Here is a 17102-nt window from a genome sequence, read left to right on the forward strand (position 1 = left end):
TAATTTAGCTCATTAACGCATTAAATGGAGTCAGCAGTTTTCTGACAACGTTCCTTCCTGGCTGATTCAATGGCAACAGTGTTGCTTTTGGTCTGGATGAAGCATTTACATTCTTCATATTTCCTCACGAACAACTGTCTGCTCCTTCAGGGTGAAGTATGCTACTCTGCAGGGTTTCTCCATGACTGCGAATGGTCAGACAGTGCAAACTTCACCCATTTTATGTGCGTGCGCACTGATCTAGATGGGAAAACCCTGGGTTGAATTACCGAGTTAATAACCAGCTTCATCGTACCCACTTATCCAGATCCCAAATGTCTGGGTAAGTCAACCCGGGTAACTGAGAGATACCTGGGGTATGTTAATCACGCTTCATCGTACAGACCTCTGACTTATGTTTGTGTTTTACATTTTGTGTTTCAGCCCCAGCCCTCGAGGGCAGCTGTCCTGCAGGTTTTAAATGGTCCCCTCTCTCAACACACTTGATTCAAATTAATGGGTCATTGTGCAGAACTTGACAACAAGCTGTTGGATCCATTTAATCTGAATCAGGTGTGTTGGAGCAGGAAACATCAAAAACCAGCAGGACATTGGCCCTTGACGGCCGGAGTTTAATAGCATTGCACTAGACATCAGAAATAAAGCATTGTCTGGACACAACTCTGACTAACGGACTCATATTTGTCTTTATAGGTTAACGCCTCTTCATGGACAAACGCATCCGAAATCAAGTGTATATGAACGCATACCCACGGACGCAAGGATGACAGCTAAGAAGCCTGTCCAAATCCACAAGCTACATATTTCTTGAAGTTCTCTCTTGCATGAAAATATTGTCATCCCTCACAATGTCATCCAGAGGTGAAGATGCTCCAAACATCAGCGTGGCCATACTCCATGATGTTCTTAGTTACTTCTCTCCCTCCTCCATCTCTTCAACCCCTCAAACTTCATCTTGCAGCATAGATGAGTCCTATAAGTACATTTTCCTCCCTATTTGTTATTCTTTTACTTTCATCTTTAGCATCACCCTCAACTCTGTGGTCCTCTACCGCTCCTTCCGCCAGACCAAGCGCTGGAATGCCTCTCTGATATATATGGTCAACCTGGCCTCTACAGACTTCATGTATGGCCTCTCTCTACCCTTTCTTGTGGCTAGTTACATCATGCGTGACCAATGGGTGTTTGGGGACTACATGTGCCGCCTGGTCCGCTTTCTCTTTTACTTCAACCTCTACTGCTCCATCTTCTTCCTCACTTGCATCTCCGTCCATAGATACCTCGGTATCTGCCATCCAATGAAGGTGATCAGGCTTGAAACCAAGAAAGTTGTCAAGTGTACATGTATCTTGGTTTGGATTGTAGTGTTTGCTTTGACCTGTCCAATTTTCCGGTTTGCTCGGACTGGTCTTGTAACAAGGCTGGCAGGACTTGGGGGCATTGCAAGTGCAAGTAGCGACAACCAAAGCCATAGCACTTCATCCATCAGTGGTAATGCCAGTAATTTGGGAGGTGTCATTGAGGAGTATCAGAACTGTTGGGACGATGCCATAGATGAGGAGTTACTTGATTATGTACCCTATGGAATCATTCTGCATCTGCTTGGCTTTTTTCTACCCTTCTCTGTGATTGCCTGGTGTTACTCCCACGTGGTTCTGACCATATTTAGGACTCTGCATTCCCAGCCTTCATCCCACTCAGGTTTAAGAGATGGAGGCATTGAAGACATGCAAAGAAGGGCCAGAAGTAACTCTGCAATAGTTGACAAAGGAGGCAATGGACTGTTGCGGGCAGTGGGAAAGGATAAAGGTTTTTCTGTTTTCCTTGGTGCTCATTCCCCATATGCAAGCCGCAGGCGAAAATCTATCAAAACCATCATCACCATCACCCTGCTCTTTGCTTTGTGCTTCTTCCCTTTCCATGTCACTAGAACCATCTTTCTTCTGTTGAAGGTTTTCAAGAGAGTCCCCTGTCACACCATGACCACAGTGTCAATTTGCTACAAGATCACCAGGCCTTTAGCTTCATTCAATGCATGGCTCAACGCCCTGCTGTACTTCCTAACCAAAGACAAGGTGGGAGCCCACTGCTGCCAAGCAAACGCCAACCCCCAACAACATGAAGGACTTCTGCTGCCACTGAGGATGATGGGAAAAGCAGAGGGTGCTGAAGAAGGAGGGCTGGAAGGCCGGATTGACATTAAGGAGAATAATACATTTCACAGTCCTTCATATACGAATAGAGCAAAAGTTAAATATATGGTTAAATGATATATTCCTATAGATAAACAGACAGATAGACAGACAGACAGACAGACAGACAGACAGACAGACAGATAGATAGATAGATAGATAGATAGATAGATAGATAGATAGATAGATAGATAGATAGATAGATAGATAGATAGTGCATGAACACTGCAGCACAGCCAGTTATTAAAAATTTATGAAGCTGAATAAGAGTTTATGTTCTGATGTTTCTTCTTTAATGTGTTATCATGTGAAACAAAATGATAAATTACAGCTCACTTCAACAAGAATGAAATGCAACACCTGATTCATTTAAATGTGTTTTCTTTGTCCAGCATTCAGAATGGTCAAAGTCTGAATGAAACAGAGATAAATGTGTGTGTTAACCACTCAGCCAAACGTGATTGATAATAAATGTTCTGATCAACAAGGAAATGAGTATCAAAGGAAGTGAGCAGTGCTGTCTTATTGCAGACCCTTTGGAGGTGGGGATTCGATCCCCTGATTGACAGATCTAAGATCAGCTGATATTAAACTCATTTGAACCAAAACAAATTATTTAGACGTGAACTCCTACATACAGATCTGTCTCAGCCACCCACCAGCTCTGCACAAAGTTGCCAAAAACGTTAACCCTTTAAACTCCAAGCCATTTTTTGCTATTCTTGGTCCACCTGAACCCTTTTAATCCCAGTCAACATCCAGACATTTTTCAGGACAGCCTCAGTTATCAGATTATGAAGCTAAAATTATGTAAAATCTAATGTATCTATAGATATATCAGGATAAAGACCAACCAAAACAATAAAACTGAATTTATTAACAACAGTAATTTGTAGTAATAACACAAGTCAAGTTTTGCCTTTCAGGAGAAAAAATACTGGCATTAAAACAAACACACAACAGAAACTATTTACATTTTTATACTTTTCCTTCCAGCTGTTTATTTGATATTTACTGTTATTTATGCTACTATTTACCCCCCAACCTCGCAAAACCAACTCCAACTCAGCTGGTTTTTGGCACTGTCGTGCATCAAAAATGTCTTCTTGGTGTTATTCCAGCCATAGAGGACCATTGTTTTTGTTTTTCTTCTTTTCAGACACACATAGAACTTTCTGCTCACTCATCTTTGGCTGCTCATGATTGGACATTGCTGCCAATTTAAGCTCTCTGATTGGTGGAATGATTCACAGGATGTTTTTTCATCATAATTTCTGAGTCAAAATAGAAGTCTCTTAGCAACAAAGCAGTGACAATGATCATTTTTTATTTTGTTATCATGGATCACTTATTATGGATTTACATCTCATTTTGTGGCTAGATAGTAAACCTCCTGGACGGGATATAAATGCCTGGAAAACATCTGTAGATTACCTAAAGGGTAGGCTATCCATCACAATTTACCCTACAGTGTTATACTACTGTTCCTGAGAAACTGGTGATGATAAAAGAGGGGCTTAGGTGGATGAAACCTCTCATGTTGAATTCGTCCTGCAGGATTAAAAACATCAGCAGTGAAAGGTTCAGTCTGGTCCTTCCACTAATCTTATTTCTCTCTGGTAAAAGGGAGGCAGGTAGCCTTTATTCTCATCTCTCCATCACTATGGAGGGAGAAAAGTACCACAAAGAAATACATAAATACAACACAGAATAATTAATTAAATGTGTTTTCAGTCTATTTAAATTGTAAATAAATACAGGACTAAATTATAACATTTTTATAGTAGTTTAATTAGAAAATCATTGCATTTTATGTAAAAATACATATAATATCTTCATTATTTGATGAATAATTTCATGGCCTTTATTGCTGATCATTAGGAATTAATTATATCCATCTAACCTGGTGGACAGGGCTACAATAATAGATCATTATCCATATATTGATCACTTTGGTCTTAAGTTAAAGCTGCTGTTGAAATTACGTTCTTCTTCTTCTTCTTAATTTTTATTCTTTTTTTTTCTTTTATCATGGTGATTGATATTGGGGGAGTGGTAGCCTAGTGGTTACAGAGGTGGTCTTGGGTCTGAATGACTGGATGACCATGTGCTTCTTTCAGACATATTCCCGAGAGCTTTCCTGGTGTTTCATAATTTATTTCAGCTGGTTTGTCAATGGGGGTGAGGGTAGTTGTCCTCCTTCTAATCAGACAGAATAGACCAAAGTAATACCAGTTTCTTGTCGTGATTTAATCACTTCAACCGCAACATTCTAGCGCAAAATATCTCTCAGATATTGTGTATTGTGTAGCATCAATACTTCGCCCACATCCCTTGATAAATCAGCTGAAATACATGTTATTAAACACAGAGTAATGTCACAGCACGGATCTTCCTCTTGCAGCGCCGACAGGTCCACTGCCCAGATGATCTCTCAGTCTGCAAGTCATGAAAAACGATTTCACACGATAACATTAGCTATTAGCAGTAGCTTGGTACCAAATACATGGAGGGCATGCTTGTAACTTATCGGCATAAAACAAACAAACAAACAAACAAACAAAGAAAAAAAAACAGCTCTGTACCTCATCACCTGAGGGGACACCCGAACTTCTGCGAGATGTTGACATTTTCACATTCATGAGTCTCCGCTGCTTCCGTAGTTGTAATAATGCACTTAAATGGTAAGGTTCCAGTATAGCACTACTCTGTTGCTTGCATTACATTAGCACACCACTAGATGGGAGTAATTCTTATACACTGGGGCTTTAACACTTTAACAACCACAATACAAATCGATCATCAATGGAGCTCTGATATCTGGAATCACTATATATATATATATATATATATATATATATATATATATACATATATTAGGGCTGTTACAGATTCAAATCTTTAATCAGGTTAATCACTACTTTCAAATTGCTAATGTTTAATCACAGCTTACAAATTAATCATGATTAATCACCATTGGCAAGTTTTTATAAGCCTGAAATTTGTCTGGTTTTACTGTATCAACAGCAACAGTCGATGCTACAAACATTTACTGTTAACTGAGCTTCTCTTCAAATGTCCAATGGTCAGTAAACGCAGCATGTAAGGAACTTCTATGTTGTTCTAAATCATCTCTACCATGTTCTACATCATAATTAAGAATTCATATATCATCATCTCACCAAGCGTCTCCATGGTGATAAAACCAGCAGATGTGACGACTGAAGTTAAACAGCCAACATTGATGAAGAAACTCTGATAAAACTGATGATCTGGATAAAAACACATTTTTCCTTTTATTATTGAAGTGTGCGTGTTTGTGCAGCAGTGATAAAAGTCCTACAGCAGCATCACCCAAAGTAAACACCTGCTGATAAAATACATCATTGGCTGTTTGTTTAACAATGTTTTCTTCACTTTTTCACTTCACTTTTTTTTTTTTTAACATCAGATGATCACTTTAGTTGTAATAATCAGTTCAAAAGATCTCAGATATATCATATGTTTATATATATATATGTTTGTATATATATATGTATATATATATATATATATATATATATATATATATATATATATATATATATAATATATATATATACGTGTGTGTGTGTGCGTGTGTGTGTGTGTGTGTGTGTGTGTGTGTGTGTGTGTGTGTGTGTGTGTGTGTGTGTGATTTATGTCCTTCCAGTTTATGTTTCAGCTGAAAAAACACAAGCACGCTCACACGCGCGCGCGCGCGCGCACTTGTGTAGCGACTGATTTTGAAGTTGGTCATTCAAATTTCCGGTGTCGGGTCACATGACTGAACTTCTACCTGAACTCTACAGACCGTGAATTCTCCGATCTTCATTGAGAACTTAACAAGTGGGCTTTCATCATGCGTGGACTGATCTGTGGACCTAAACTCGCTGCATTCGGGATCGTGCTGAGCGCGTGGGGCGTGATCATGTTGGTGAGTGTGGATATCAGCGGTCTTCTCTTCTGACAGGTGTGACATGACGGCCAGACCTGACAGGGTTTCAGTGACTCGTGTTAACCCACAATGAGCTCAAGACACGGGACGGGTCACACACACACACACACACAAACACACACACACACTAAATTTAGTGCACGTGACAGTGAACCGACTGTTAAACGGATCGTTAATGACAGAAATCTTCATGAGAAATCTGCCGCTCTCACTACATCGGCAATTGCCGGTGTTGTAACGAATAAAGTTCCCCGTCCAGATTTGTTCCCCTCCAGCTCCGCTGAAGCGCCGTTCTGTCCACACGGGAAAGAGCGCATTTTCTTCATGTTTATATTCTCAACAAACTTATGTCACTAATAGTAATAAATGAATATAAAAAAGGAAGGAAAAAAAAAGTTGATTTAAGAGTTTTCTGTTTTAATGCAGATTTTATCTATGTGGAAATGTTTGCTTAATAACTTACATATTTTATAAAATATATAACACAATAATGCCATTTTTTTTACTAATTATTTCACTAATCATTTGCTCACTTGTTAAATTTGGATAAATAAAATTATGGTTGTGGCGGAGAAGTTATCAGATAAAAAAAAGTGACACAACATTATGTTAACGCGGTATAACATTGGAGAGCACTGGGGCTACAATTTGGCTCAGACCTAGCTCTTGTCCTGCGCAGTAAGTAACAACATAAATGTTATAAGTTATTTCGACATGTTCCACAATATGATGATATTGTTTTGCTCAGTGTGTTTGCACTTTGCTCATGTTTTTCACAGACAAGGCAGTTAGGGACGGGGAAAGAGGAAGGTGTGGCTCATGACACTTTATTTTAGTCCATAAGCAGTGCACAACAGCAAACCTTGCAGTGAAACAATTCAGCTTTTTGCCCCTTTATTGATAGTTTAAAAGGGTCCGATGGGCTAAAACACTTGAAAGGAAAACAACCTTGAACCTAAAAGTCTGCAAATGACTAGAGCCTTCCTGAAATGCGGGCACTCACTCTGTCGTCTTGATCAGCCTTTGATAAACTTGTTTTTTATCCACTGACTGAAGTAAAATTTTCCGGTTTTGTGCTAGACGCAAGCTGTGTCCCAATTCAGGGTCTGCACCATAGACTGTATATAAAAGATGGACAGAGCCTCAGTAAAGTCACCAGTAGGTTTATGAAAGGCTGAACTGAAGCTCATTGGGCAGTTCCCACCGTTGCCATCATGGCAACGTCACACATGTCGTCATTCCCGGAAAATCCAAAAATGGGCAAAGAGGTGGAGCTGAGAGGGGGACTGTGGAGGTGGGGGTGGATGATTAATACCCATCAAACCCAGAGCTGCCTGTAGCTAAAAACTAACCGAGCTAACCTGGAGCTTATGGTAGCTAACCAGCTAACGGAGGTCATGCTGCACTCTCTCTTCTTGCTGCGGATGTTGGATACCTGTCAATCAAAAGGACCGAATTTAAACAATAAATAACATCCAAATGGATGAGTTATATAAAAAAAAATCACCCCCCTCACTGTTGTCATGAAGGTAAACTTGACCTATTGATCCTAAAATGGTTTCTGTACCAGGTTTTAAACATGTCTATTTCTGCTGTGAAGTTGGTATTTTTAACATAGGAGTCTATGGGGACTGACTCTGGAGCCAGCCCCTAACAGAAGAGAGGTGTACTGCAATTTTTTGCACTTCTGCATAGGTTTCACATTTTACCGCTTGAGGTTGCCTCTTGGTCTGCACACTTCGAAGTGTGTATTCGTCGTCTTCATATGTCATCATGGTACGCCAAGCACTGTTCCAATTTGAAGGAGCCTCCGAATCCGCCCTACAAATCCGCCCTTCATTTGGCCTCAAATGAAGGCTGCTGGTGATGCATCCTTCGTGGCCTCTTTTCTCCCAGAATTCATTGCACACAAGACAGTGGCGAGTGAGCAACCAAGCTGAGTATGGTTCTTTCTTTAACTACACTTTAGCAGAAACGTGATAAAACCAAGTACATTAAAAACACGTTTGTTAAACGGTGGCATTAAAATTCTGTAACATTTGATATTCGTGGATATTTAAAGGGGTTAATGAAGTGTCTACCGGCTGAAAAACAACAGAGCCTGAGGCAGTTTTTTTTTTCTTTTAGTTTTTAATGCATTTGTTATCTTGTACATGAAATATGTTACACAAATTAACCGTCCTGCCTTTTGTGAGCTGACTTCGGCATTGTAATACGCACAGTGAAAACAATGGAGGCGTAGAAAGGGGAAGTGGTCTTTTTGGGTAAATTTTTGCACAGATGTTGCAGTTCAACAGTTCAGAAAAAGTTTGCGTACTCTAGTCTGGTGCAGTGCGTCCTACTCGGCCATCTTGCCAGACCTCCAACTGCTAGGCTTAGTTAAAGGTGAAATAAGTAGCACTGACTCTTAGTGTTTCAAATCAGAGCTACAGTCGAAAGAGAAAAATGCGGAGAGATGATTCACACACAGTGAGATGCTATGTTTTGCAATGCTAGTGCAAATTTCATGCGCTAATTTCCGTTAGCTTAAAATAGAGTGTAAACAATACCGTGGGGAGTCACATATGATTGATTAAGGAACCAGGAAGTAGGAAAGCTACACAGTGCACCAAAGTTATTCCGTCATGTAACTCTTACTTTGAAAGGAGAAAAACATGACAAAAACATTGTTAATGCAAGGCAAGGCAGTTTATTTGTATAGCACATTTCATGTACAGGACAATTCAAAGTGCTTTCCATAAAACAAAGACATTACAGATATTTAGAAATAGTAAAAGGCATCAACACAAAATCACAATAAAATATTAAATTACATTAAAATGATTAAAAGCAAGATAAGTTAAAAAAAAAGAAAGTTAACATGCAGAATTCATGCATAGGTCCATGAGAAAAAAAATGTTTTTAACCTGGATTTAAAAATGTCTACATTTGGCGAAAGTTTAATCTCCACTGGCAGTTTGTTCCAGTTGTTTGCAGCATAACAGCTAAATGCTGCTTCTCCGTGTTTAGTCCGGGCTGCACGGTGGTGTGGTGGTTAGCACCGCAGCCTCACAGCAAGAAGGTCGCTGGTTCAAATCTCAGCTGGAGGAAGGTTTGAACCTTGGGGGCAGTAGCCTTGCTGTGTGCATGTTCTCCCCGTGTATGTGTGGGTTCTCTCCGGGTACTCCGGCTTCCTCCCACTGTCCAAAGACATGCATGTTAGGTTAATTGATGACTCTAAATTCTCCCTAGGAGTGGTTGTTTGTGCCCTATGAACATGGTGTGCTCCAAACTGACACAGTCTCTCCAACAGCAGAGGAAAGTCTTTCTTCAGGATCTCGGAGCCAATTTTCCTTCTCAGAATATCAAAAGACCCTGTGTGGACAATAATCTTCATACCATCTGGATGTGAAGACAGAATGGTCTAAAGATCTCTGTCAGTTCCCTGACTGATGTATTAAAAAATGTTAGATTTTCCGTCTTTGCCATCCTCACATGCTGTTATAGAGTCTCTAATCAGATTTGTGTCTATTTGTTTTTGTGTAGAGGCGCCGATAGCTTCTCTAGTCCTCCTGTTTGTGGAATTTTGGCCTCTCCTCCTGGTCTGGTTAGCCCTGGGCTGAGTTTTAAGGTTATTTCTTGAGTTTTTATAGATCCTTGCATTACATTCATCATCATTCATTTTAATATGAGTCAACACATCATATTTATTATGCAGTGAGACTTCAGGTGGTGGAGTGAGTGCTGGAGCTTTAAATTTCCTGCTGGATTTACCTCTGCGACGAACAACATCAGACCAGGTTCTGGCTGGGGTTGATGACTTTGGTCTGGCACCAACACTGTTCCAGAAGGAGAGATCAGTCTGATGGTCCAGTTTGGGATTTTCCCAGCTATTCCAGTGTCATTTGAACACATCCAGGGAAGTGTATCAACCAGGTCTGAAGCGGGAGGCTCCACATTCGACATGCCTTCGCGTATGAAGATGTGACTCAATCCATTTGACAACTCAGTAGCATGTACAGAAGCTACTACAGAGTCAATAAATTCTTCATTCACACGAATGTCTTGTAGTGTTTCAATCCTCTTCTCCAGATGTGTTATCCTCAAAGAAAGTTGCTCACAGTGTAGCTCACTGATACTGCAGGGTTAGGAGACATCATTCCACTAGTTCTCCGATGGCAATCAACTAAATTTATCACAAAATAATATATTTGTTCCAGTGATTTATAAGTGACCAGGAGTCCTTGTTCCTAATTTTTTTGCCGGTAAGGATAAGAAAAAAGAAGAAAAAAAAAGAAGAAAAATGCAAGCAGAAAGAAGAGCAAAGCAGGAAGCATCTGCACGGCAGCAAAGCAGGAAGTACCAATGTAGAGAGACAGATTTTATAGGGAAGCGTCCTTTAATTCCTTAGCAACAAATGAAAACATTTTAAATTATTTTTACAGAAAAAATCCTAATTATTTAGCCTTTAAAGCTAGAGCTGTTTATAAATAGAATTGTCTATTGATGCCAGCGGTAAATCCAGTCCTTGCACAGAGGATTTGATATCCTCATTTTCATTCTCTTGCATCAGCACTTCGGACACTGTTGCTCCACTGGAATCTATCCGGCCTCGCTCCAGACCCAGGCCATGACACAGTAACATCACCTGGGCTGCCAAGCAAAAAGGATGGGAGGCTGAATGTAGGTGGAAAAACGATAAGCTGCATGTGTCACAACAGATCCAACAAAAAAGCTGGCACAAATACCAAAAAACTGTCAAAGCTGAAAGAAATTATATTTCTCTGATTCAGTTTCTCATTATTTCATTATTTCTCAAATTCTAATTCTAATAAACCCAAAGTCTTTTTTAACACTATAGATCTGATTTTCAACCCCAACCAATCCAGTAGTCAGGCAGCTTCTACTAAGGTTTGTGAAAATTCCCTCCACTATTTTTTAGACAAAGTTTCCACCATCAGTGCCAATATTTCACCCCCTTCCTGTGACCCCCTTCATTTACAGCACCTGCTCAGTTACACTGACCCATTTGACCTTGTCTCAGTACCATTTCTCACTGGGCTTGAAGCTGAAGCCCTCATCTTGTCCCACCCTGCCTCTTCAAAGAGGTCTATGAGACTATTGGCCCTTTTGTTCATAATATATCATCTTTCTTCAAGTATTGTCCCTGTATATTTTAAGGAGGCAGCTACTGGACCCTTAATTAAAAAGGGTTGAATCTTTTGGTGGCTTTTTATTAACCACTGACGCTGGTGATTCTGCCATCCTTGTGCTTTAGACCTTACTGCTGCTTTTGACACAGTTGGCTATGCAATTCTCATGTCCTGTCCAGAGCACAGTGTGGACATCACTGTCCTCCAATGGTTTAGTTGTTATCTCTTGTTTGAGGGGACGAGTCTCAAATAATAGGAATGCTAGTTGAGGCGGCAGATTATGGACTATGATTCCGGTCAGAGAATCAAGGCACTTGGAGAGAGAGATCTGCCCCAACTTGTCCAGACAGCATTCTTCTTCTCGCCAGCTGTTGAACCTTGACCTGTAGGGCTTTCTCACATCTCTTGACAGGTGGTTTTCTGTAAGGCTGGGGGCCCACCTCTTCAACACCACCATGCTAATATTTAACCAATGTAACACTGACCATAAATAAATAAATGTAGGATTTACGAGTTAATTTACTGAAAGTTAAATTATACAGATGATGGATAGTTTCTCTGTTCCAACATAACCAGCTCAGCATGAGGTCGATACCTTTGTGGTCAGTGTGCAATGACAGCTGGAGGTCAAAGCTAGCTAGATGTTTTCCTGTGTTTCTAACTTCTCCATTCAGGCAGAAAATAAATGTCCAAGACCATTTTTATAATGCAATTTCCAGAAACAAGACTCCCACGTCCAAGTAGAGGTCCCGTAGCCTTTTCCATCTGTTTTCTCTGAGATAAATCCAGAGTTTATATTTAGGATTTATTGATTCTTTACACAGCAGAGGGGCTTTAGTTTGTTGTTACTATTATTTTGTTATGTTGGCATCAAAAGATAAAATAAATAAAAAATTAATGACCTATAAAGAGTGTAGATGTAATTTTACACATTTATAGTGTTGGAAAATTAATGCAGAATTATCCTGATTATTTATTTGTCAACAATCGTACCAAGAACTATAATCCTGATATTCTTACAAATATAAATCTGCATTTATATTTGCTGGAGAAAAATCAGAGAGGAAGAAGCAGCTTAAATCACATGCTGGCTCTGTTGTCTGCAAAATGGTTATTTCATGAGCACCCTGAAATATCTTCAGTTGATCTGCCGTTGAATGTGTCTACAGATCCAGATTAGGTACAGAAATATTAGGAAGTGTCCACCTTATGTCTTTAGGTGAATGAGTCCATGAAATGTCCAACCTCTCTCTCCCTCAGGCCATGCTGGGTATTTTCTTCACCACACACTCAGCATTGCTGATCGAGGACATACCTCTGAGGAGTAAGGACATCCATCCAGGGTAAGACAGATTCTGATTCTGATTAACTCCAGGATGGTTTCCTGAAAAACGTTGAGTCCTCTTCCTCTGAGATTGAATCCTCATTACTATAAACAGTTTCATAGTTAGTAGGAATCGTTATTTTAGCTGAGCTAACAGGTGTCTTAGCTTGTGTTGGTATTTATTGTTTTAATGTTGATTATTTAATGTATTTATTTGTTTTGTCTTCCAAAGACCTTGGATACCATGGGTATTGTGGACTGATTATGTCTGACACATTGCACTTTGAATGCTGACTGGTGTCTGTGGTAAGCTGCAAATATATTGCCCATACGGGGAAAATAAAGTGTTCTGAATCTGAATCTGCAGGAAAAATGGACGAGCATCAGGATTTAGTTTGACAAGGACCAAAGTGTTGGCTGGACGATCCCGTCTGTGTCTCTAATTACTGAACTTACTTTTATTCACGTCTAGGGCTCTAAATTAACAGCCACTAAATCAAATGTGGTTTAAAACTCTGTTTGGTGGGTGAAAATAAAAGTTTGCACCCACTGCTACTCAGCAGTGGGTGGGGCTTTAGTCTGATGGACACACCATTCAGACAATCACATGCTGGGACACAATAGAATCAGGGTTCGAATTATGGGGGAGCGAAGGGGAGCTTGGCTCCCCTGAAAGGCAGAGAAGCTCCCCCAAAGAGATTCAGCTGATACGTTTGGGGGAGCCCAAAAAATCTTCCAAACGACGCAGATGATCCGTTCTGCTTCCTGCAGCTCGGTGGACAGCAGATTTTTTGCCTGTTGTGTCCACACAACCACCTGATGTGCTTCTTTTTGTGGTTAAATAACTCTCCATCGCTGTTTCTGATTAAACAAGCTGCATACAGTAGTTTTTAAAATAGTAACCATATTTCTGCAAATCAACAGTGCAAGAGAATAAGTAAGAAGAATAGACGATAGAAGAATATACATTTAAATAAGGATGTGCAAAACCAAATGTAAGAAAAACAATGTGCAAGAAATGTTGTGTTTGGATGGTTGATGGGAAAATCTTGTATTGATGATATTGTGATTCTCTGTAAGGGAGACAGATGGGCAGAAATGACCTGACCAGAATTGTTTCTACCACTTTCTGTCTTACTTTAGAGCATCTCTAGAAGTGAGAACAGCTGCAAAAGCACATTAAAGGATCTTATTACCCTCCTGCTGTGTTCTACACCAGGGGCTAAGATAATAGTTCCCAGATGGGAATAAGCTATATATGGAATTGTCTTAAGCTAACCGGCAGTTCAACATTTGTCTGTTGACTGTGTGAACTCCTGCAATTGCAGCAAACAGCTGTGTCTTCTCACTGATCTGAGTGTCTGTCTTTCATTTAGAGGTGAAAATAACCAGGTTGGTTAGTAACTGGTTAGTACGTTAATTTGTTCCTTGCTGGAAAAGAAAACACTGAGAGATTGTTGTTGTTTTTGTTGTTCTGCATTTGAGCAGCTTTGTTAAAGGCCTGAGACTGGTGGAGGTAAGTCAGGAGAGAAACTCATAGACGCCTTTTAAAGTTGTGTCATTAGAAACTAAAGGATGGTTATTTTCCGCTCCACTTTGGTCCAAATTCCATCAGATAAAACAATCAGTTAAACAAACACAGACAGGTATTTGGGGTTTACAGAACAGAATGTTGGGAAAAGATTAAGGGAGTCTGGAAAAATCTGGAAAAAGCAGAAACTGGACCTTCCAGTGTTGGTTTTCCTCTGCAACCCAGCATGGCCAGTCATGATGGAGAGCAACTGTCTTTTTTATGCTGCTTATGGGATCGACTCAAGTTTCCTCCTCTGAACTACCACCTCCTCTTCTAATAAAACAGCAGCTTTAACATCTTCATGGGCTTTGTGAGAATTGTGAACCTTCTTTTCTGGGTGTAACCATGTCCTCTGTGTCCTCTGTCCCCCAGTCCTAACCCCCTGGATGGTATCCACATGCTGTACAACAAGGTGGGCTATAACTGCTTCATAGCAGCTGCTGTGTACGTGGTGTTTGGAGCTCTGTCTTGCTGCCAGATGAGGCTGAACCAGAAGAAGGTGAATTCACTGCCCACCTGACACAATCAGAAAAATGCCTGCTGATAGAAAGAGGAATGATTTGAGGATATGAGTTTGGAACAGAAGTGAAAATGGTGATGTCTTTGATAAGAAGCAGTCAGTTGTTTTATTTATTGCCCCCGATAGAAATGCTTTTTTCTCAATTCCTCAGTAAAAAATATTAAACAATACATCTCCACTCACATACACCAGACATGACTTTCCAACCAATTCACCAAATAAAAACCACTAAAATAAAATAAAAGTCTGGACTATGGTATGCATAGTGACTAAGATGTAATTACAATTCTCTGGGAATGAAGAAGTGGTGGGATTAAATAAGCTTTGGCTTCTTCCAAATCCATTTTAACAAGAACATTTTTCTTATGTTGCTTTTCTTTTTGTCTCCATTTATAAATAATCTCTCTCAAAACAAAATTGGACCAAACATTTAAAATCCATTGTAAATGAAATGGACACCAGGACAACTCAGAACTCTCCAGTTGATTGGTGTCAACCTCAATAAGTGGAGGGGAGATCTGGACCCAGATTTATCAGGAGATGATTTGTCTGAGGTCAAACTCAGCCTGTTACCATAGAAACCGTTAGTTTGATTTGCAAAAATTACATCAGTTTAATGATAATAGATAATAGACAGGAATAAACTGTAAAGGAGATTCAGCGAAAGATAGAGAAGTTAATCTCTGAGGATGTCTGAATGGACCTCCAGTTAACAGTTCTACAGTGTCTAAAAAAGTATTCACCCCTTTGATGTTTTACCTTTTTACTGCTTTTGTAAATCAATCATGTGCAACATAATTTTTTGTGACCAAAAATGTCCAAATGCCCAAAATTCTCTTAAATGTCATATTGAAAAATAATTTTTATAAAGTAATAACAGTTAAATAAAAATATGTCACATAAAATTAGTGATTACATAAATATTCACCCCCTTCAAGTCAGTATTTAGTAGAGACACAGAGTCTGTGTGGATAAATTGGTCTCAACAAGGCTGCAATTTTACTCCATCTGTCAGGTTGTGTGGTGGTGAACAGACTTATCAAGTCCAGCCACAAGTTATCTATGAGATCGAGGTTCTGGCTTTGATTGGCCACTCTAGAACATCCACCTAGTTGTCTTCAAACATCCGCACAACATGATGGTGCCACCACCATGCTTCACAGTGAGGATGGTGTGTTTGTGGAGATGTCCAATGTTTGGTGTCCGCCAAAACTTAGCACCTTGTCTGATGGCCAAAACGCTCCATTTTGCTCTCATCAGACCAGAGGACCTTCTTCCAGTATACCATGGATTCTCCAACATGCCTTTTGAATGAGTTTTCCTCAGCAGTGGCTTTCTGGTGGCCACTCTCACTGGTCTTCTTGTTGCACGGTCACTTAGTTTGGGAGGACGCCTGGTCTTGGCAGATTTACACATGTGCCATATTCCTTTTCTTGATGATGGATTTAACTGAGCTCCAGGGTGTGTTCAGCATCTTTAGAAATGTTTTTGTGTCCATCCCCAGACAATAACATTTTCTCTGATTTGATTTGAGTGTTCTTTATATTCATGTTTCACTGGTAAACCAGTGGATGGACTTTCCAAAAGGAGGTGTCTTTACAATCATTTTAGACTAATGACTCTATTCAGGTGATCTCATTTCCACTAACTGTGAGGCTACTAGCACCAACTGACTGAATCTCTGTTAAATTAGGTCAGTCACTTTAAAGGGGGTGAATATTCAAGCATTGAACCTAATTTTATGTTACATATTGTTATTTAAAGGTCATTATTTTGTAGAAATCAGTTTTCAGGATCTAGAGAACTCTGAGCGAAGCTTGATGAGAAGTCAGCTCTGTGGACTCTGAATCTGTCAAACCATAAACATCAAAGTGATTTGAGATGAAGATCAGTCATGTCTGAGATGTTTTGCTTTTTTCTGTTCACTAATTCTGGATGGAGGAAAGACTCAAAACCGAGTTTAAACTAAAGTTCTTCATTCTGTAATCAAATGTTGGTACATCACATCAGACTGTGATCTGGTGATGATGATGATGATGGTCTCTGATCTGTTCTCTGCTACTCTTCAGGAGTATTTGGTACATTGAAGATCTTCCACCATGCTGACCTCAGGAGGTTCCTCTAAAACCTCACCTGGAGATTGCTGGGAGCCATCTCTTTCTGATCCGACCTCTCATCTTAACAGGAAGTGATGCTGCACTTAATACCACATTTCTGATTATTGTCACTGTTGGGAATGATTGAAATAATCTGTCTGTGGACACTGGTCCTGTCAGCAGTGACTGATGGATGTGTTGTTCTGTCACCATATTGATCATTAAAGTTCAGAAAAGTCAGTTTGGTTCTGTATTTGGAGTTCAAGTCAAAGACATGGATCGGGATCAT

The 17102-nt window shown here is 39.9% G+C and overlaps 2 protein-coding genes across 2 annotated transcripts; both read left to right on the plus strand.

The window, feature by feature from the left end:
* Positions 1 to 755: 755 nt before the first annotated feature.
* On the plus strand, positions 756 to 2270 carry si:dkey-6n21.13 (P2Y purinoceptor 3). Its single transcript, XM_041984853.1, has one exon. The coding sequence runs from the start codon at positions 825 to 827 to the stop codon at positions 2268 to 2270; it is 1446 nt and encodes a 481-aa protein (XP_041840787.1). The 5' UTR covers positions 756 to 824.
* Positions 2271 to 5956: 3686 nt separating this feature from the next.
* Positions 5957 to 17015, plus strand: rnaseka (ribonuclease, RNase K a). Its single transcript, XM_041984906.1, has 4 exons — positions 5957 to 6147; positions 12561 to 12643; positions 14570 to 14696; positions 16787 to 17015. The coding sequence occupies exons 1-4, from the start codon at positions 6073 to 6075 to the stop codon at positions 16802 to 16804; spliced, it is 303 nt and encodes a 100-aa protein (XP_041840840.1). The 5' UTR covers positions 5957 to 6072; the 3' UTR covers positions 16805 to 17015.
* The last annotated feature ends 87 nt before the right edge of the window (positions 17016 to 17102 follow it).

Source organism: Melanotaenia boesemani, chromosome 5 (genome assembly GCF_017639745.1).
Source record: "Melanotaenia boesemani isolate fMelBoe1 chromosome 5, fMelBoe1.pri, whole genome shotgun sequence".
Taxonomy (NCBI): domain Eukaryota; kingdom Metazoa; phylum Chordata; class Actinopteri; order Atheriniformes; family Melanotaeniidae; genus Melanotaenia; species Melanotaenia boesemani.